This window comes from Ranitomeya imitator, chromosome 6 (genome assembly GCF_032444005.1).
Source record: "Ranitomeya imitator isolate aRanImi1 chromosome 6, aRanImi1.pri, whole genome shotgun sequence".
Classification (NCBI taxonomy): domain Eukaryota; kingdom Metazoa; phylum Chordata; class Amphibia; order Anura; family Dendrobatidae; genus Ranitomeya; species Ranitomeya imitator.
In genome coordinates, this window is record NC_091287.1 from 192,645,344 (window position 1) to 192,667,810 (window position 22,467).

Genomic DNA, 22,467 nt, shown 5'->3' on the forward strand with positions numbered 1-22,467 from the left:
ATGTGAACTGCTGCTGGGAACACCAAGGTTGGTGAGGCCGACACATTTATGCAGTTTCACTCCGCCTAAAGAACAGGACTTATGTTAATCATTGATACTGAAGGAAAGCGGTTTTCATATTGGAGCTGTAAGTTTATAATCGACAAACTACATGCTGTTTTGATGTGTCACGTGTATCAAAGCAGCTATGAGTTTGGACACCTACAAGTAATATAATATTTATTTCTATAGTGCCAACATATTCCATATCACATTACAATTCAGAGGATGCATGTACAAACAAGACATTAATAGAGTCACAAAAATAGTTCAACATATACTAGGAGTGAGTCTTGCTTGCAAACTTACAATCTTACATTTTTCCTAATAAGTACAATTCAAAATAGGAGGAGAATCCCTATAAGGCTATGTGCCCACGATGCGGATTTGCTGCGGATCTGCAGCGGATTTTTCTGTGCAGAAACGCTGCAGATCCACAATGTGATGTACAGTACAATGTATATCAATGGCATTAAAAAAAGCTGCGCAGATGGTGCGGAAAAATCAGTGCGGAATTGCTGCGAATTTCAAAGAAGTGCATGTCACTTTTGTGCAGATCTGCAGCGTTTCTGCACCCCTCCATAATAAAAATCCGCAGAAAATCCGCATAAAAACCGCACAAAATCCACGGCAAATCCGCAGCAGGGGATTCTGCCAGGAGATGCGGATTTTGTGCAGAAAATTATGCACCACTTTTCCTACGTGTGCACATAGCCTAAGGCTATGTGCACACGTTGCAGATTTCCTGCGGATCTGCAGCGTTTTTTACGGTGCAGAAACGCTGCAGATCCGCAAGTGATTTACAGTACATTGTAAATCAATGGAAAACAAAAATGCTGTGCTAATGGTGAGGAAAACTCGGGTTAAAAGAAGGAGCATGTCATTTATAATAATAATCTTTATAATTTGTGCGGATCTGCAGAGTTTCTGCACCAATTGACTTGCATTGAGTCAGGCACATCAGCAGCAAAACTGCAGATCTAAAAAAGATCTGCGGTTTTGCTGTGAGAAACGCTGCAGATCGGGAGGGGGGAAGAGTGTGTCGGCGGAGACTTGTGTGGGCGGAGACTGTGTGGGCGGATAAGATGTGCGTGTATGTGTGCGGGTGTTTGTGTGTGTGTCTGCGGTGATCGCGAGGGTCTGCGGGGATCGCGGGGCTGTTGGGCATCTGTGCCGGGCTGCTGTGGGTCTGCGGTGGGCTGTCGGGGGTCTGCGGCGGGCCGTCGGAGGTCTGTGCAGGGCTGCTGGGGGTCTGCGCAGGGGTGTCGGGGGTCCTTGGGGGGGGGGGGGTGCGCGTGCATGCATCGTCCGATGGGACTACAAGTCCCATCGGGCTATGCCTGCTACAGTGACAGTGATTGACACATTAGCCAATGATGGGACAGTAGTAGTCCCATCATCCGGCTAATGTGTTGAATGTAAAAAATCAAAAACAAACATGAACATACAACAGAACATACAACATACGACAGAACATACAACATACGACAGAACATACAACATACGACAGAACATACAACATACGACAGAACATACAACATACGACAGAACATACAACATACATTTAGACATACAATACATACATACATACAGTACATTCATACATTACATACACTACATACAATACATACATACAGTACATACAGGTCCTTCTCAAAAAATTAGCATATAGTGTTAAATTTCATTATTTACCATAATATAATGATTACAATTAAACTTTCATATATTATAGATTCATTATCCACCAACTGAAATTTGTCAGGTCTTTTATTGTTTTAATACTGATGATTTTGGCATACAACTCCTGATAACCCAAAAAACCTGTCTCAATAAATTAGCATATTTCACCCATCCAATCAAATAAAAGTGTTTTTTAATAACAAACAAAAAAACCATCAAATAATAATGTTCAGTTATGCACTCAATACTTGGTCGGGAATCCTTTGGCAGAAATGACTGCTTCAATGCGGCGTGGCATGGAGGCAATCAGCCTGTGACACTGCTGAGATGTTATGGAGGCCCAGGATGCTTCAATAGCGGCCTTAAGCTCATCCAGAGTGTTGGGTCTTGCGTCTCTCAACTTTCTCTTCACAATATCCCACAGATTCTCTATGGGGTTCAGGTCAGGAGAGTTGGCAGGCCAATTGACCACAGTAATACCATGGTCAGTAAACCATTTACCAGTGGTTTTGGCACTGTGAGCAGGTGCCAGGTCGTGCTGAAAAATGAAATCTTCATCTCCATAAAGCATTTCAGCCGATGGAAGCATGAAGTGCTCCAAAATCTCCTGATAGCTAGCTGCATTGACCCTGCCCTTGATGAAACACAGTGGACCAACACCAGCAGCTGACATGGCACCCCACACCATCACTGACTGTGGGTACTTGACACTGGACTTCAGGCATTTTTTTTCATTTCCTTCTCCCTAGTCTTCCTCCAGACTCTGGCACCTTGATTTCCGAATGACATGCAAAATTTGCTTTCATCAGAAAAAAGTACTTGGGACCACTTAGCAACAGTCCAGTGCTGCTTCTCTGTAGCTCAAAAGTGGCTTTACCTGGGGAATGCGGCACCTGTAGCCCATTTCCTGCACACGCCTGTGCACGGTGGCTCTGGATGTTTCCACACCAGACTCAGTCCACTGCTTCCTCAGGTTCCCCAAGGTCTGGAATCGGTCCTTCTCCACAATCTTCCTCAGGGTCCGGTCTTCTCTTCTCGTTGTACAGCGTTTTCTGCCACATTGTTTCCTTCCAACAGACTTACCATTGAGGTGCCTTGATACAGCACTCTGGGAACAGCCTATTTGTTGAGAAATTTCTTTCTGGGTCTTACCCTCTTGCTTGAGGGTGTCAATGATGGCCTTCTTGACAACTGTCAGGTCGCTAGTCTTACCCATGATGGGGGTTTTGAGTAATGAACCAGGCAGGGAGTTTATAAAAGCCTCAGGTATCTTTTGCATGTGTTTAGAGTTAATTAGTTGATTCAGAAGATTAGGGTAATAGGACGTTTAGAGAACCTTTTCTTGATATGCTAATTTATTGAGACAGGTTTTTTGGGTTATCAGGAGTTGTATGCCAAAATCATCAGTATTAAAACAATAAAAGACCTGACAAATTTCAGTTGGTGGATAATGAATCTATAATATATGAAAGTTTAATTGTAATCATTACATTATGGTAAATAATGAAATTTAACACTATATGCTAATTTTTTGAGAAGGACCTGTATAACAGAGTACATACCATCACTTGTCACTTTGATTCCCGAAACAAGTGTCACCTGTAAAAAATATTAAAAACAACAAACACTATACTCCCTGATCCGCAGAAATCCACAAGTGTCCCACGACGATCTCCCGTGGAGAGCAGCAGCATCAGCTCTCTAGGGGCTCCAGGAACACAATGACGGGAGGGAGGTATCCTTCCGCACTGTATTCCTCCGCCACTGTAAGAAATAGTCCCTAGTCTCACTTTTGGCACTGCTGTGTGAGAAAGTTCCCACACAGCAATGCCATAAAGTGAGACCCTGAAGTGAGGTAACCTCAGTGATGCACTGCAGAAGCCATTGTCTCCTGTCAGTGTGTCACTGGAGGGCATATAGAGCAGTGACATCATCCGATGTCATTGTTCTATAGGGGAGATAGTCGTGGGACACTCGTTATTAATTGGACTGCGTCAGACAGGGAGTATATGGTTTATTATTTTATGTTTTTTGCAGGCGCTCAAGTATGGTAAGTATGGTTAAATTAAGAATAATAAAATATTTTTTTCTGGCTGTGTCTTTATTTTATTTTATTTTTTAAACTCTTTCACTACTCTAGGATTAATAATGGATAGGCGTCTTATTGCCACTCCATTATTAACCCGGCTTAATGTCACCTTACAATAGCAAGGTGACATTAACCCCTTATTACCCCATATCCCACCGCTACTTGGGAGTGGGAAGAGAGGGGCTAAGTGCCATTTCTGGGGTGGCTGCGTGCTGGTATTTGTAGCCGGGGGAAGGGGGCAATATCCATGGCCTCTCTAGGCTATGAATATCAGCCCGCAGCTGTCTGCGTAGCCTTTCTGGCTATAAAATATAGGGGGACCCCACGTCATTTTTTTTGGGTCCCCCTATTTTAACAGCCAGTAAAGGTTACGCAGACATCTGCGGGCTGATATTCATAGCCTGGGAAGCTCCATGGGTATTACCTCCTTCCCAGGCTACAAATATTGGCCCCCGGCCGTCTGCTTTCCCCCTCTGGCACAGAAAATTGCGCGGGAGCCCAAACCCTTTTTTTTCCAGTTTTTTCTTTATGTTCATTAATCAACATAGGACTATCTATGGATATATCTATAGATATATCTATAGATATGTACTGTAGATAATAAATAATCTTTATTTTTATATAGCGCTAACATATTCTGCAGCGCTTTACAGTTTTGCACACATTATCATCGCTGTCCCCGTTGGGGCTCACAATCTAAATTGTAGATGTTTCTATCCATATATCTATCTGGCTAATTTCACACGTTTCATCAGTTTTTTGCCGGATCCGTAAAAAAAAAAACGTTTCCGCCGGACGGAAAACATACAGAGGAATGGTTTTTCTGTCCGGCGAAAAAACGCTCAGCGACGGATCCGGCGAAAAACATATGAAACTGAGATGTTGAATGATGTATCCGGCCTCCGAATTTTCATGCATGTTTCCATTCAAATCATGCACATTTTCCGTTCCGTTTTTTTTTTTTAAAAAAGAGCGATCATTTGCTTCAGTTTTTCACTATTTGCAACGGATCCGTTTTTTCAAAAATTCACCAGATCCTGCCTGACGGAAACAAACTGATGTGTGAAAGTAGCCTAACTATCCATATATCTACCTCTATCCATCTCATTCCTGCTATCTATCTCAGGCCGGCGTCACACTTGGCGTAGGAAAATACGGTCCGTTTTTTACGGTCGCAATATGCAGAAATGTTCCCAAAACAGTGTTCTGCATGTAATCCATTGGCAAGACTTTCATTGGCGGAATTTTTGCTTAATACGCTGACAAACGAAGCATGCTGCGATTTTCTACACCCGTAAAATGCAGCTGCGAAATATACGGCAGATAGGAGCTGCCTCATAGAGAATCATTGGTCTGTGTGCAATGCGTTGTTTTTGCGCCTCTCATACGTCCGTAAAACTCTAGTGTGACGCCGGCCTCATTCCATCTCTCTCATCCCTTCTATCTGTCTCATCCCTTCTATCTGTCTCATCCCTTCTATCTGTCTCATCCCTTCTATCTGTCTCATCCCTTCTATCTGTCTCATCCCTTCTATCTGTCTCATCCCTTCTATCTGTCTCATCCCTTCTATCTGTCTCATCCCTTCTATCTGTCTCATCCCTTCTATCTGTCTCATCCCTTCTATCTGTCTCATCCCTTCTATCTGTCTCATCCCTTCTATCTGTCTCATCCCTTCTATCTGTCTCATCCCTTCTATCTGTCTCATCCCTTCTATCTGTCTCATCCCTTCTATCTGTCTCATCCCTTCTATCTGTCTCATCCCTTCTATCTGTCTCATCCCTTCTATCTGTCTCATCCCTTCTATCTGTCTCATCCCTTCTATCTGTCTCATCCCTTCTATCTGTCTCATCCCTTCTATCTGTCTCATCCCTTCTATCTGTCTCATCCCTTCTATCTGTCTCATCCCTTCTATCTGTCTCATCCCTTCTATCTGTCTCATCCCTTCTATCTGTCTCATCCCTTCTATCTGTCTCATCCCTTATCTGTCTCATCCCTTCTATCTGTCTCATCCCTTCTATCTGTCTCATCCCTTCTATCTGTCTCATCCCTTCTATCTGTCTCATCCCTTCTATCTGTCTCATCCCTTCTATCTGTCTCATCCCTTCTATCTGTCTCATCCCTTCTATCTGTCTCATCCCTTCTATCTGTCTCATCCCTTCTATCTGTCTCATCCCTTCTATCTGTCTCATCCCTTCTATCTGTCTCATCCCTTCTATCTGTCTCATCCCTTCTATCTGTCTCATCCCTTCTATCTGTCTCATCCCTTCTATCTGTCTCATCCCTTCTATCTGTCTCATCCCTTCTATCTGTCTCATCCCTTCTATCTGTCTCATCCCTTCTACCTGTCTCATCCCTTCTACCTGTCTCATCCCTTCTATCTGTCTCATCCCTTCTATCTGTCTCATCCCTTCTATCTGTCTCATCCCTTCTATCTGTCTCATCCCTTCTATCTGTCTCATCCCTTCTACCTGTCTCATCCCTTCTACCTGTCTCATCCCTTCTACCTGTCTCATCCCTTCTATCTGTCTCATCCCTTCTACCTGTCTCATCCCTTCTATCTATCTGTGTGAGTAATGGAGTGTGGGTTGGACAAATGTAAAAGAGGAGGTTGGACAAGACATGACATCACAAATCTTTTTTTGTCAATAAAAGATCCAAATCCGCATGGAAAAAATGCATCAAAAACACAACAAAACCGCACCTGCATTTTCTGGCAAGAGAGGGAAGAGTGCAGCAGAAATTCCTAAGGCTAATCCGCAACGTGTGCACATACCCTAAGCCTACAAGCTCTATGTCAAAGGAGAAGCCTTGTAACCCTAGAAATCAATAATTGGATCTTCGAACAAAAGCCCAAAATTACCAATGGCATCTAGAGTTATACCAAGGTTAGACCCCCATTAGTCAAGAAGTGTTGCCCATGCTGCAAAAACCAACTGTACAAATCCTCACAACAGCTGGCAAGTAAACTAAAGGTAGGTGTGTGCATGGTTTCCTACAGCCAGCAGAGAATGGTCAGAGATATCAGTTACTCATTCATAATTGGTTAAGTCACCATCTGTTTTAATAGATCGCTTCCATATGATTTAATACAATATACGGTAATTGTGAAGATTAGCAGACAAGAAAAAAAAAAGACCAACTGAATGATCGTTATAAAGATCTGTAGAAGTATCCAGAACTGATAAACTGAGCAAATGACTAATGCACAATAGTGCCCTTAGTAAAAGCCTTAAACGTTTAAGGTAATAAGACTCGGGTTGTCGTAGTGCAAGGGTATTTTATCTGGGCATTCACCTTTAAAAACAAAAAAAACAAAAAAAAAAACAGATTTCTCATGTTCTTGTGTGATAATTAGAACAGTCTTAAGGTACCGTCACACTGACCAACTTCACAACGATGTCGCTAGTGATCCGTCACGTTGCAGCGTCCTGGATAGCGATATCGTTGTGTTTGACACGCAGCAGCGATCTGGATCCTGCTGTGACATCGTTGGTCGGAGCAGAAAGTCCAGAACTTTATTTTGTCGCTGGATCTCCCGCAGACATTGCTGAATCGGCGTGTGTGATGCCGATTCAGCGATGTCTTCACTGGTAACCAGGGTAAACATCGGGTTACTAAGCGCAGGGCCGCGCTTAGTAACCCGATTTTTACCCTGGTTACCAGTGTAAATGTAAAAAAAAAAAAACCACTACATACTTACATTCCGGTGTCTGTCGCGTCCCTCGGCGTTCTGCTTCCCTGCACTGTCAGCGCCAGCCAGCCGTAAAGCAGATTACAGTGGTGACGTCACCGCTGGGCTTTACGGCCAGCCGGCGCTCACAGTCAGTGCAGGAAAGCAGAGCGCCGGGGGACAGACACCGGAACGTAAGTATGTAGTGTTTGGTTTTTTTTACATTAGCACTGGTAACCAGGGTAAACATCGGGTTACTAAGCGCGGCCCTGCGCTTAGTAACCCGATGTTTACCCTGGTTACCCGGGGACTTCACATAGTTGGTCGCTGGAGAGCTGTCTGTGTGACAGCTCTCCAGCGACCACACAGCGACGCTGCAGCGATCGGCATCGTTGTCTAGATCGCTGCAGCGTCGCTAAATGTGACGGTACCTTTAGTGAAAGGTATTCACTGCTTCAATTTTAACCTTCACAGAATTTACTTGACTGGTAGGAATTATCTTTAATCCATAAATTGACTGAACCACTTGCCAGATTTGGATTAGCCTGTACAATCACCGCCAGGAGCGACAGCTGAGCTCCTGCTCTAAGAGCCAGGGTCAGTGGCTAATCTCCCCGAATGCAGATGACACAGAAAAATTTACAAAAAGGTTTCAAAACAGGATAGTGCGGATGGTGGATAATCTTCAGATTTCATGATGCGTTGCACAAAGCATATTGGGTCCAGTGTCCAGATAGATAGATAGATAGATACTGTATAGAGAGAGCTCACTACCGGGTTTGGGAAGCACTCGCTTGGCTGCGATAGTCAGGCACACAGGAACCATCTTTCACTTAAAATGGTCTATATGTTTTATTTTTTCCACAAACCATAGAAACATGAACAAAAAGGCAAACAGTCTTACATCAGACGAATCCTCAATGTCCATAGTAGAGATCCGTTCTATCAGGTCTGTGAGCACACAGGCTGTGCCATGTCCAGCACACAGGCTATAGCCTAAACACAGTCTCTCTGTGGGCTGTTCAGGATGTCCGTCCCCACTTGGAACTGGCCAACACACAGGCCACTCTGTAGTGTCCAGCTGGGACACATGGAATTCTGTCCACACTGACAGATTCCCAAACACTCACTCACATGTGCCAAACACACTTCTATTACATGGTTGTAACCACACCCAGGTACCTATCACATGGCTTGTCAGGTGATCGTGACATCGCAGGTCCTTAAAAACACAACCATCCTAGGTGTTCAGACACACCCCTTTGGGTGGGTATGTAGGTCACTGGACCCACCCATCTCTCCAAGTCACCTGGAAGCCTTCCCAATGTAAAAAATCCCTCAGCAGTAGATCTGCTGAGCAAAACACGCCCAGGCTTGCATCACAGGACCACCCACCTGTGATACATACCGCCCATTCATCACATGACCAGTCACCATACCACATATTCCCCCCTCTGCCTAAAGCCATGGGGCTTGGCACTTTCTATTACCCAACCAGAGACCCTTCTCTGTCGTCTTTGCCAGTCAAACCATCTGTCAAAGTCAGGTTCTGCTATTAAACCCTTTTGTAGATACCCATCATTCGTCTCCATCACGTTCTTTTGTCCGGAGAGCAGTCCTTCCATCTGTCCCCATGTCCTCTATTAGATCCAGCTTGAGGTTTTGTCAGACTTAAGCGAACCTCTTTGCCTCTCTATCTCGCGAGATGAGGGTGGCGGCAACCTGTTTGCCATTTCCTGCAGCTCGATATTGATCTGTTCCCTCTCACGTCTTAGCTGCTAGACTTCTTTTAGGTATGCCACACGATACCCCAGGAGCATCCAGATATTCCCAAGACTCTCCATGGATCTGACAACAAGCAATGGAACCATCCCATCTTCACCGATGACCTGGGCCTTGTCACCAGCCGGAATCCTCTGTCTCTTCACACCGGATCTATTTACAATCTCCGATAACTTTCCCCACCAAATTTCTGGGTACCAGTATGATGTCTTCCACCAAGCCGAGCCGATTTTGAGCTTCTCTTGCTAGCTCCAAACATCGAGCGGCTTCATCATTCTTCAGTTCAGCATGATTATCTGTTTTGTGCGGAGGCATTGTAGTTGCATATCCCTTAGGACAGCCACCCGCTTCACTGTGACTTCCCTAGTCGACAGTATTACCAGTTGAGTCTCAGGCGCCCAGTGCACCCTACATGCTTTCACCACCTTTTTAAAAGGCCTCATGCACCTTCTCACTGGCACACGCTTCTCACATGTCTTCAGGTACTTCTATTATGCACTTGAAACTGGAAGTCTCACCTTCTTGAACATACTGTTGGACCTCCTCGTTCTTAGCGTCAGCGCAGTTTTCCAAGACCTTGACGTTCTTTGTATGGCCATCTGTGTGGCACTTCCCCTGCACTTACCCTTCTTTGGTCAGCCTCTCCAGCTCACGCTCCTTCATTGCGATCAGATCAGGAGAGCACAACAGTTCAATTTCCTGGTCATCCGTGAATTTCTGGAGCTGGGGATTAATCGCCTTTATCTTGAGCCCTCAGAGAACTTTATTTTGCTCCTCTACCAGGCAGTGACGCTCATCCTCTCTCCGGAGAAGTTCCTGCTGATGCTTCTCTTGGGCCTTTCTGAGCACCTCATATATTTCAATATGGCCTTGTTCATGGTTTGACATGCTGATAGGTGTCCTCTGAGCTCAGATACTTCCTTTTCCAGCTCATCCACTCTGTGCTCAATCGTTTGTCTCGGGACCCTTTCTCGCTCGACTGTCTCTTTAAGTAGCTCTATCTCCTGGCCCTGCTCTCTTCTGGCCAGCATATGTCGCACCATCAGTTCTTTAATTAGACTTTCAAATGGGCTCTCTTGTCCACCCATACTCTGCCTCTTCAGAGTTCCACCTGTTTCTGCATCTGCCTCTATGGTCTCTGCGGGGCTCTCTGTCTGTTCACTCTAAGGTACCTCTCGACTCTTGGTAACTTCAGAGATCCCCATCTCTTCAGCATCAGGTAATCTGGAGCCTTCATCATACTGAGTCACTTCACCCTTTCCGGGCACTGCAGATGTGGGTCTACTACAGGTCTGTTTTTAAGTCCAGCCCTACTTCGTGCTGGGATTTTTCAGAGATAAAGTGACCTCCTTACCAAGGACAGTAACCTGATCTCTACCTGACCCTGACTCTTCCTCATCATCTCTCTTCTCAGAGGGTGTAGCTTATCTCGCCTTTCCGCAGCCCCATGACGAGACGAAGATCTATCATTTTTACTTGACTCCCCCTTACTGCACTTTCTTTCCTTTGTGTTCGAGTCACAGTCTGAATAGGAGTCACCCCCTCTCACCCTGTCATCCTGGTACAGCAAGTCCCCACTTAAACAAGTGTCGGACCCACACTTTCTTCCGGTCACCTGGAACTCTGGACTATCGACCTTAGGTGTCGCTATCTCCTTTTTATACACCACATCACACGGAACCACTACAGCTGCCTGTTGTGATGGGGCTCCCTTAGGGTAATTCCGGCTCCCCTTTACACCCACAAGTCCCAAAACCTTTCAAAGCCCTGGCCTATTACTACAGGGAATGGCAAGTCTGGGATTACAGAAACATCATGGCTGGAAATAATAGTGGGAGTCTCAATGATTACCCTGGACCCCGGATAATCCCTAGGGACCCCAGGAACCCAATAGACTTCCATATTCCTTCCGGGAATCAGATAGGGAGTGTGGCGTTCACCAGGCTCCCCAAGTCCAGAAGTCCAGTCACACACCCTCCATTGACTTCTACAGAACAGCTCTGTGACATCTTGTCAGATGGAAAGTCAGTACAACATCCTGGACACGCGCTGTTCGAACACTGAACCTGGAAACAGTTCAACGGTATAATAATATATATATATATATATATATATATATATATATATATATATATATATATATATATATATATATATATATATATATATATATACACACACACACACACACACACACACACACCTATACAGTACAGAGCAAAAGTTTGGACACCTCATTTTAAGATTTTTTCACACTGAAGCACTGAAGGCATCAAAACTATGAATTAACACATGTGGAATTATATACTTAACAAAAAAGTGTGAAACTGAAAATAGTGTCTTATATTCTAGGTTCTTCAAAGTAGCCACCTTTTGCTTTGATGACTGCTTTGCACACTCCTGGCATTCTCTTGATGAGCTACAAGAGGTAGTCACTGGAAATGGTCTTCCAACAATCTTGAAGGAGTTCCCAGAGATGCTTAGCACTTGTTGGCCCTTTTGCCTTCATTCTGTGGTCCAGCTCACCCCAAACCATCTCGACTGGGTTCAGGTCTGGTGGCTGTGGAGGCCAGGTCATCTGGCGTAGCACCCCATCACTCTCCTTCTTGGTCAAATAGCCCTTACACATCCTGGAGGTGTGTTTAGGGTCATTGTCCTGTTGAAAAATAAATGATGGTCCAACTAAACGCAAACCGAATGAATTAGATTTGTGGGGAGGATGCATTATGTTATAGATGATGCTCATACAATACAATTGCATATGGATTGGGGAAAGAATATTGGATGGGAAATGAGGAAGACACTGAGGGGGTCTCGAAGGGGGGGATAAAGGGGGAAAAGGGGGGGAGTTTAGTTCATAAAAATATATGATTATATGTGAACAATAGCTTGATGTCATATATGTTATAATTGTTTTCCTTAATACATTTTTTTAACCGAATGGAATAGCATGCCGCTGCAAGATGCTGTGGTAGTCATGCTGGTTCAGTATGCCTTCAATTTTGAATAAATCACCAACAGTGTCACCAGCAAAGCACCCCAACACCATCACACCTCCATGCTTCACGGTGGGAACCACGCATGTAGAGTTCATCCGTTCACCTTTTCTGCATCGCACAAAGACACGGTTGGTTGGAACCAAAGATCTCAAATTTGGACTCATCAGACCAAAGCACAGATTTCCACTGGTCTAATATCCATTCCTTGTGTTCTTTAGCCCAAACAAGTCTCTTCTGCTTGTTGCCTGTCCTTAGCAGTGGTTTCCTAGCAGCTATTTTACCATGAAGGCCTGCTGCACAAAGTCTCCTCTTAGAGTTGTTGTAGAGATGTGTCTGCTGCTAGAACTCTCTGTGGCATTGACCTGGTCTCTAATCTGAGCTGCTGTTAACCTGCAATTTCTGAGGCTGGTGACTCGGATAAACTTATCCTCAGAAGCAGAGGTGACTCTTGGTCTTCCTTTCCTGGGGCGGTCCTCATGTGAGCCAGTTTCTTTGTAGCGCTTGATGGTTTTTGCCACTGCACTTGTGGACACATTCAAAGTTTTCCCAATTTTTCAGACTGACTGACCTTCATTTCTTAAAGTAATGATGGCCACTCGTTTTTCTTTACTTAGCTGCTTTTTTCTTGCCATAATACAAATTCTAACAGTCTATTCAGTAGGACTATCAGCTGTCTATCCACCAGACTTCTGCTCAACACAACTGATGGTCCCAACCCCATTTATAAGGCAAGAAATCCCACTTATTAAACCTGACAGGGCACACCTGTGAAGTGAAAACCATTTCCGGTGACTACCTATTGAAGCTCATCAAGAGAATGCCAAGAGTGTGCAAAGCAGTCATCAAAGCAAAAGGTGGCTACTTTGAAGAACCTAGAATATAAGACATTTTCAGTTGTTTCATACTTTTTTGTTAGGTATATAATTTCGCATGTGTTAATTAGTTTTGATGCCTTCAGTGTGAATGTACAATTTTCATAGTCATGAAAATACAGAAAAATCTTTAAATGAGAAGGCGTGTCCAAACTTTTGCTCTGTACTGTATATATATATGTATATATATGTATATATGTATATATGTATGTATGTATGTATGTATGTATGTATGTATGTGTATATATATATATATATATATATATATATATATATATATATATATATATATATATATATATATATATATATATATATATTATGTAGCTTTGTCACCTTAAAAGGAAGTGGGCCCAGACATTTCCTGCACAGGGGCCCCAAGCTGAGTCTGCCCCCGGATGTACAGTACTACTTTGCCATACGGAGTGGCTCGGGAGGTACGGAGCTATTTGCCTCCTGCAGCGCAGATTTTCCTAGACTAGTTTACGGATTCCATATAAATATCCCCTAAGTGCTAGAAAAGCAGAATCTCCCTTCAAGGGACCACATTTTGGAAATTATAAAACTTTGGGAACTTTTCTACAGATGTAGTGACAATATTGACTACATGGGTGTTTTCCAGAAACAGACAGCAGTGGATGTTAATGAGTGAAAATTGCAACATGCTGTTGTAGCGACCAGCATGTTGCAGTCACCAATACCTTATGACTAGCCTGTGCTTCTGGAGACATGCACATGCAAATTAGGTGGGCTCTCATTACCACAGAAATGTCAAACATTTGCATGCTAAATGATGGTCAAACATTTGCATGCTAAATGATGGTTAGGCACACTGGGGCTCAGAAGGTAGGGGGGCATTTGGATTTGGAAGCGGAGAATTTGCTGAATTTCTTTTGGGAAGCGAGGAGCCATTTAGCTTTTCCAGAGCCTTTGTGCTACCAGTAACGTAGAAGCCCCTATATTTCCGTTGACAGATGACGGACCTGAATGGGGACTTGCTTTTTTTTGTGGATTGATTTCAAGCTTTTATTGGGAACATTTTACATAACATTTGGGATCACATTTATCTGGCGCTCTACGCTGAGCACTTTCTTTGTGGTTTCCATCTAAATCTCCGAGTGACATGACAGATGAAACCCGAGGGTTCCATTCACTATAATGAGGCAGCAGATTTACTCTGGACTCAGTCTGGCCTTTATTCAGTGGAGTCATTTTCAGTAGCGCACAAAACTGTAGCTGATGGCATTTTTATGCAATCCTAAAAAGACAAACACTGCCGGATCACAGGTTATATGGCGTCCACAGTGCCTCCATCTGCCTTATTCTAAGGAATTTTTCGCCGTGGGTTCTGTCTGAATCACGTATTTCAGAGATTTACATGGAAACCCTGTTGTAAGCACTCAGCGCAGAACGAAGGATAAATGTACGCAGAGTCTTAGGCTATGTCACACGTCAGGATTTCTGGCAGAAATTTTCCTGCCAAAAACCTGACATTTCTGCCAGAAATCCGCATGTGTTTTTTCGCGGTTTTCATGCGTTTTTTGGCGCGTTTTTAATGCGTTTTTTCCGAATGCATAGAATAGCGGGAAAAGCGCAAAAAAAAAACACCGCAAAATTAATGAACATGCTGCTTTTCTTACAGCGATGCATTTTTTTTGCAGGAAAAAATATGTGTATGTTTGATTTTTTGTGTTATTTTGATTGGGGCAAAAGGGGGGTGATTTGAACTTTTATATGTTTTTTTATATTTTTAATCACTTTTTTTTCTAATTTTGGCATGCATCAATAGCCTCCATAGGAGGCTAGAAGCATGCATAACTCGATCGGCTCTGCTACATAGAGGTGAAGTACAGGTCACCTCTATGCAGCAGAAATGCAGGGTTGCTTTGAATACCGACCACAGGGTGACGCTGAAAGCAATCGGCCATCAACAACCATAGAGGTCTCAAGGAGACCTCTGGTTGTTATGGCAATGCACTGCTGACCCCCGATCATGTGACGGGGGTCAGCAGTGAGAGCACTCACGGCCGCGCGGCCGGGAGCGCTAGTTAAATGCCGCTGTCAGCGCTTGGCGGCATTTAACTAGTTAATGGGCGCGGGCGGATCGCGATTCCGCTCGCGCTCATTTGCGCGCACATGTCAGCTGTACAAAACAGCTGACATGTCGCGGCTTTGAGGTGGGCTCACCGCCGGAGCCCACCTCAAAGCAGGGGATCTGCCAGCTGACGTACTATTCAGCTGGCAGAAAGGGGTTAAAAATGGGTCGTGGCTAAGTCTTCCAGCAAGACAATGACACAAAACATACAGCCAAGGCAACAAAGGAGTGGCTCAAAAAGAAGCACATTAAGGTCATAGTGTGGCCTAAGCAAGTCTCCAGACCTTAATCCCATAGAAAACATATGGAGGGAGTTGAAGCTCCAAGTTGCCAAGTGACAGCCTCAAAATCTTAAGGATTTAGACATGATCTGCAAAGAGGAGTGGACTAAAATTCTTTCTGACTTGTGCGCAAACCTCATCATCAACTACAAAAAACGACTGACTGCTGTGCTTGCCAACAAGGGTTTTGCTACCAAGTATTAAGTCTTGTTTGCCACAGGGATCAAATACTTATTTCCCACTACAAAATGCAAATAAATTTATAAAATTTATACAATGTGATTTTCTGGTTTTATTTTTGATATTCTATCTCTCAATGTTAAAATTAACCTACCCTTAAAATTATAGACTGCTCATGTCTTTGTCAGTGGACAAACTTACAAAATCCAAAGACTATGGTATCCCAATTTCAATTTTCGGTGTGCAATATTATTAAGAAGTTCGATTATTTTAAGTGAATTTTGCCAAAGTGTACCTTGAAAAACCACAATTCTTCTGGGAAATTGATCTTTTCATAAATTAAACAAAAAGAGTTTTTTTGGCAATGCAAAGCTACAGTTTGATTATAGACAAATAATGACACTTATAAGGAAAAGAACACCCTGCCAACAGTTAAGCATGTGGAGGATCCATAATGCTGTGGGGTTGATTTGCTGAGTCTGATACTGGAGGCCTTGACCGTATCACAGGAATCGTGAAATCAGAGAACTAAAGAGATTTTAGAGCAAAATGTCCAACCCAGTTTAAGAAAACTTGGTTTTAGTCAAATATCATGGATCCTCCAGCAAGACAATGACCCCAAAGCACAATCCAAAAGCACAAAGGAAAGGTTAAAAAAGAAAAAATGGACTACTTTAAAATAGCCAGCAATGAGTCCTGACCTCAATCCCACTGAAAATCCTTGGGGTGAGCTGAAATCTGTCATTTAAAAAAAGAACCCTGCAAACGTTCAAGAACTTGAACAAACTGCAAAGGAAGATTGGGAGAAAATACCAGCTGAAGTGCAAGAAGCTTATTGATGGGTACAAGAAACGTTTGGAGGCTGTCATCAGTGCCAAAGGGTGGCAACCAAGTATTTATTAGGGGTGCTTTTATTGTTGCACATGCTGTTTATTCTGTTTCTTTTAAATTGCAACATGTAATGTATATACAAGAGTATAAGCCGAGAACTTCCGCCCTTTTTTTAGGCTGAAATTGCCCCTTTAGGCTTATACTCGAGTCATTCCCAGGGGCCAGCAGGGAAGGGGGAGCGGCAGCAGTCTAATCATACTCACCTGCTCCTGGCGTGGTCCCTGCATGTCCCTGGTTCTCCGGGCGCTGACAGCTTCTTCCTGTAGTGAGCGGTCACATGGTACCGCTCATTACAGTAATGAATATGGACCAGACTTCACTCCCATATGGGTGAAGCCGCATATTCATTACTGTAATGAGCAGTACCATGTGACCGCTCAACGTCGTAAGAGCTGTCAACACCCGGAGAACCAGGGACGTGCAGGGACTGCGCCAGGAGAAGGTGAGTATGACAGGGGCAGTGCACGATATTCATCTGTCCCCCCGTTGGGCGCCGCTCCATCTTCCACGTCCTCTGCAGTGACGTTCAGGTCAGAGGGCGCGATGACGATTAGTATGCGCGCCGCCGTCTGCCTGAATGTCAGTGCAGAGGACGCAGAAGACAGAGGCGCTCGGTGGTGGAACGCGGACAGGTGACTATATCAAGTGACGGGGGTTTGAGAAACGAGAGGGGAGTATGTCATTTATTTATTTTTTAAACGCAGCAATAGCATATGGGGCATAATAGTCTATGGAGCATCTTATGGGGCCATGTACAGCATTATATGGGGCAAATATCTCTATGGAGCATCTTATGGGTCCATAATCAGCATTTGTGCAGCATTATATGGGGAAAATGTCTGCATGGATCATCTTATGGGGCCATAATCAACATTTGTGCAGCATTATATGGGGCAAATGTTTCTATGGAGCATCCTCTGGGGTCATAATCAACATTTGTGCAGCATTATATAGGGCATATTTTAATATGGAGCATCTTATGGGGCCCATCATGAACTGTGTGGAGCATTATATGGGGCGTATTTTGTATGGAGCATCTTATGGGGCCATCAAATTGTATGGAGCATGATATGGGGCTCCTGATTCAATATGGATATTCAAAAACACTTATCCTACTGATGTCTCAATTAATTTTACTTTTATTGGTATCCATTTTTATTTTTGACATTTACCGGTAGCTGCTGCATTTTCCACCCTAGGCTTATACTCGAGTCATTAGGTTTTTTCAGTTTTTTGATGCAAAATTTGGGGTCTCGGCTTATACTCGGGTCAGCTTATACTCGAGTATATACGGTAAGTTGAAAAACAACGTTTTATAGTTGTATTACTTTGGACCACTAATGAAAAAATCCTAATGATATAACTGTTACATTTCCATTTATTTCTGAAGATATTGTACAGTCTTAAGAAAAAAAATGTAGAGGTGCCAATAATGGCGACAAGCACTATATTATTAATTAGTTTTTTTTTTTTTTTTACTCCAGGCTTTCTGAACATAAAAATAATAGAAAGTCAGCAAATCTCATCTCCTGCCCTCCTGAGCTGCACTTGGTCTTGGTTGTTATGGTTGCAGGGGGAGAAGACAAACTTAGATCACTTGACCACTACAGCTAATCAATTGGCTAAGTGATCTGGTGTCATCTAAGTATCAATAAATGAAAGGGAAAAAAAAACACTCTGGGAAAAACAGATAAAAACACACAATTCATACATAATCCATATCAAGGATTTGAACTTACCCCCGATTGAACAACGACGGGCTATTTCCCAGAAGACTAATCCCATTGCATAGATATCAGCTCGCTTAAAGGACTCGAAATGTTTCATATTTATAGAATCATCAAGAACCTCTGGTGCCATGTATCTATAATATAAATCAAAATAATTTGTTGTAATAGCATGTTTGTCACGTGACAGTTTCCCTTTAATCCTTTCATGACCCGGGGTATTTTCGTTTTTTCATTTTCGCTCCCCTCCTTCCCAGAGCCATAACGTTTTTATTTTTCCCGTCAATATGGCCATGCAAACAGAAGTGCAATCCCACACTTGTTTTTTTTTTGTTTGTTTGTTTTTTTGCTAGATTCACTAAATGCTAAAACTGACCTGCCATTTGGATTCTCCAGGTCATTACGAGTTCATAGACACCAAACATGTCTAGGTTCTTTAGTATCGAAGTGGTAAAAAAAAATCCAAACTTTGCTAAAAAAAATAAATAAATGAAAAATGCGCAATTTTCCGATACCCGTAGCGTCTCCATTTTTCATGATCTAGGGTCGGGTGATGTTTTTAATTATATCACTCTGGTAGAGATACGTTCTTTTGATCGCCAGTTACTGCATTTTAATGCAATGTTGCGGCAACCAAAAAAAAGATAATTCTGGTGTTTTGAATTTTCTTCTCGCTACGCCATTTACCGATCAGATTAATCCTTTTTTTATTGATAGATCGGGCGATTCTGAACGCGGCGATACCAAATATGTGTAGGTTTGATTTTTTTTATTGTTTTATTTTGAATGGGGCGAAAGAGGGGTGATTTAAACTTATATTTTTTTCATATTTTTTAAAACATTTTTATTTTTATTTTTGCCGTGCTTCAATAGCCTCCATGGGAGGCTAGAAGCTGGCACAACTTGATCGGCGCTGGCACAACTTGATCGGCTCTGCTACATGCATAGATCGCTCCTATGTAGCTGAATTACAGGCTTGTTATGAGCGCCGACCACAGGGTGGTGCTCACAGCAAGCCGGCATCAACAACCATAGAGGTCTTCAATACACCTCTGGTTGTCATGGCAACGCATCGCTAACCCCCGATCATGTGACGGGGGTCAGCTATGCGTTCATTTCCGGGCCGATGGCAGGAAGCGGTAGTTAAATGCCGCTGTCAGCGTTTTATAGCGGCATTTAACTAGTTAATAGCAGCGGGTGAATCGCGATTCCACACGCCTCTATTGAGGGCACATGTCAGCTGTTCAAAACAGCTGACGTGTCCCGGCTTTGATGCGGGCTCACAGCCGGAGCACACATTAAAGCGGGGGTTTCCGAGGTCAGAAAGGGGTTAAAAGGGACACATTTGGGCTTCATTCATATGGCAGTATATTTTACTCCATATTAGTATTTTTATGTCAAAACCAGGAGAGTCTCCAAAACACACAACAGGTATCAATCTTTCATGAATGAGGCCTCATGCCTCCGTGCAAGGACATTGAGGCTATGTGCACACGTTGTGGTTTTGCCGGCGGATCCGCGTCGTTTTTGACGCTGCGGATCTGCAGCAGTTTTCCATGCGGTGTGCAGTGCCATGTAAACCTATGGAAAACCAAATCCGCTGTACACACGCTGCGGAAAAAAATGAGCGGAAACGTGCTTTAGCTGCGGATGGAACGCTGCAGATCGGGAGGGGGGGGGGAAGTGTGTGGGCAGAGACTGTGTGCGTGTATGTGTGCGGGCAGGGTCTGCGTGTATGGAGTCTGTGGGGCTGTAAGTGGGCATCCGGCTATGCCTGAATGAAAGAAAAAAAAAAAAAATCAAAAACACATACACACATATATAGTACATACAACATACAGTACATACAACATAGTACAATACATATAACAAACAATACATACAACATATAGAACATACAGTACATACTACATACAACACATAATCACCATCACCTTGATTCCCGAAGCCATTGATCACCTGTAAAAATGTTTAAAATAATAGACAAACAATATACTCCCTGATCCACAGAAATCCAATTAATATGAGTGTCCCACGATAATCTCCCGTGGAGAGCTGCCGCATCAGCTGATGCGACCGCTCTCCAGGGGCTCCGGGTAAAACGACGGAAGGTATCCTTCCGCACTGTATCCCTCCGCCTGTGAGAAATAGTTCTTACTCTCACTTGTGGAACTGCGGTGTGGGAAAATTCCCACGCAGCATTGCCATAAAGAGAGTGAACTACAGTAACCTCTACAGTGATGGACTGCAGGAGCCATTGTCTCCTGTCAGTTCATCACTGGGAGGCCCTATAGAGCGGTGACATCCCCCAATGACACTGTTCTATAGGGGAGATCGTCGTGGGACACTCGCTATTAATTGGACTGCGGAGGACAGGGGGGGGGGGCTTCAATATCCATGGCCCCTTTCTAGGCTATGAATATCAGCCCGCAGCTGTCTGCGTAGCCTTTCTGGCTATAAAATATAGGGGGACCCCACGTTATTTTTTGGAGGGGTCACCCTATTTTAATAGCCAGTAAAGGCTATCCAGACAGCTGCGGGCTGATATTCATAGCCTGGGAAGATCCATGGGTATTGCCCCATTTCCAGGCTACAAATACAAGGCCCATGGCCGTCGGCTTTCCCCCTCTGGCGCAGAAAATTGCGCGGGAGCCCACGCTATCTTTCTTCCCTTTTTTTTTTTTTAATCAAAATTAAACATATTGTTCATTAATAAACATCGGCCTTGCTATTATATATCTATGGATATATCTATAGATATATGTATGGATATATCTATAGATGGATATCTCTGGATATATCTATGGATATATGTATAGAGATAGATATGAATATATCCATCTATAGATCTATTTATAGATCTATCGATGTATTTATAGACAGATATATCTATAGATACATAGATATATCTATCCATATAGATATATTTATAGATATATCTATGTATCTATAGATATCAGTCGATCAATCTAACTATACATATATCTATCTACATCTATCCAGAGATATATCTATCCATAGATATATCTTTAGATAGATATATGAATAGTTATATCTATGTATCCATCTATATATCTCATTCCTTCTATCTATATCTAACTATCTATAGATAGAAGGAATGAGATAGATCGATAGATACTATCTATCCCATATCTATCTATCTATCTATCTATCTATCTATCTATCTAATTCCTTCTATCTATTATCTATCTATCTATCTATCTATGTATCTATCTATCTATGTATCTATCTATCTATGTGTCTGTCTGTCTGTCTGTCTGTCTGTCTGTCTGTCTGTCTGTCTGTCTGTCTGTCTGTCTGTGTTATGGAGTGTGGGTTGGACAAATGTAAAAGGAGGTTAGACAAGAAATGACATCATAAATCTTTTTTTTGTGTTTTTTGTGCAAGAGATCTTTATTAAGCTTTCAAAAACGCATACAAATCTGCATCAAAACCCCGCAAAAAAGCATAAAAAATGCACCTGTGTTTTCTGCCAAGAGCTGCGGATTTAGTGCAGAAAAATCCACAGATAAATCTGCAAAGTGTGTACAACCCTGATAGCACTTACAGTAGGTTACAGGTTTGAACTCAACCAGAAATATTAGCATGGAAGGTTACAGCGGATATAAAATATCTACAATGACTGTAAGGCTGTGTGCACACGTTGCTGATTTTTCGCTTTTTTTTCGCGATAAAAACGCTATAAAACCGCAAAAAAAACAGCATACACTATGCATCCCATCATTTTTAATGAATTCCGCAACTTTTGTGCACATGATGCGTTTTTTCCTGTGAAAAAAACGCATCGTGGTAAAAAACGCAGCATGTTCATTAATTTTGCGGATTTTTCACGGATTTCCCACTATATAATGCATTGGGAAATGTCCAGAAAAATCTGCAAAAAAAAACGCACCAAAAACACGGTAAAAACGCGCAAAAAACGCATGCAGATTTCTTGCAGAAAATTTCAGGATTTTCTCAGGAAATTTCTGCAAGAAACCCTGAACATGTGCACATAGCCTAAGGGTTTATACCAATCAGCGTTAATAAAATCGGTCCGATGCCATTCCTGAAAAGTCGTGTAATGCGAGTACAATGTGATTATTCTCACCTAGCATCCGTGTGACATATATATGAAATGTGTTTTCAATCCATAAGCAAT

At 43.0% G+C, this 22,467-nt stretch overlaps 1 protein-coding gene across 1 annotated transcript in view; it reads right to left on the reverse strand.

Moving 5' to 3' along the window:
• TGFBR1 (transforming growth factor beta receptor 1) overlaps nt 1-22,467 on the reverse strand; it is a 174,706-nt gene that overhangs the window by 35,138 nt on the left and 117,101 nt on the right. Inside the window, exon 7 of the mRNA XM_069730399.1 lies at nt 18,318-18,442. Within this exon, the coding sequence (XP_069586500.1) occupies nt 18,318-18,442 (125 nt within the window). The remainder of the gene's footprint in view (nt 1-18,317; nt 18,443-22,467) is intronic.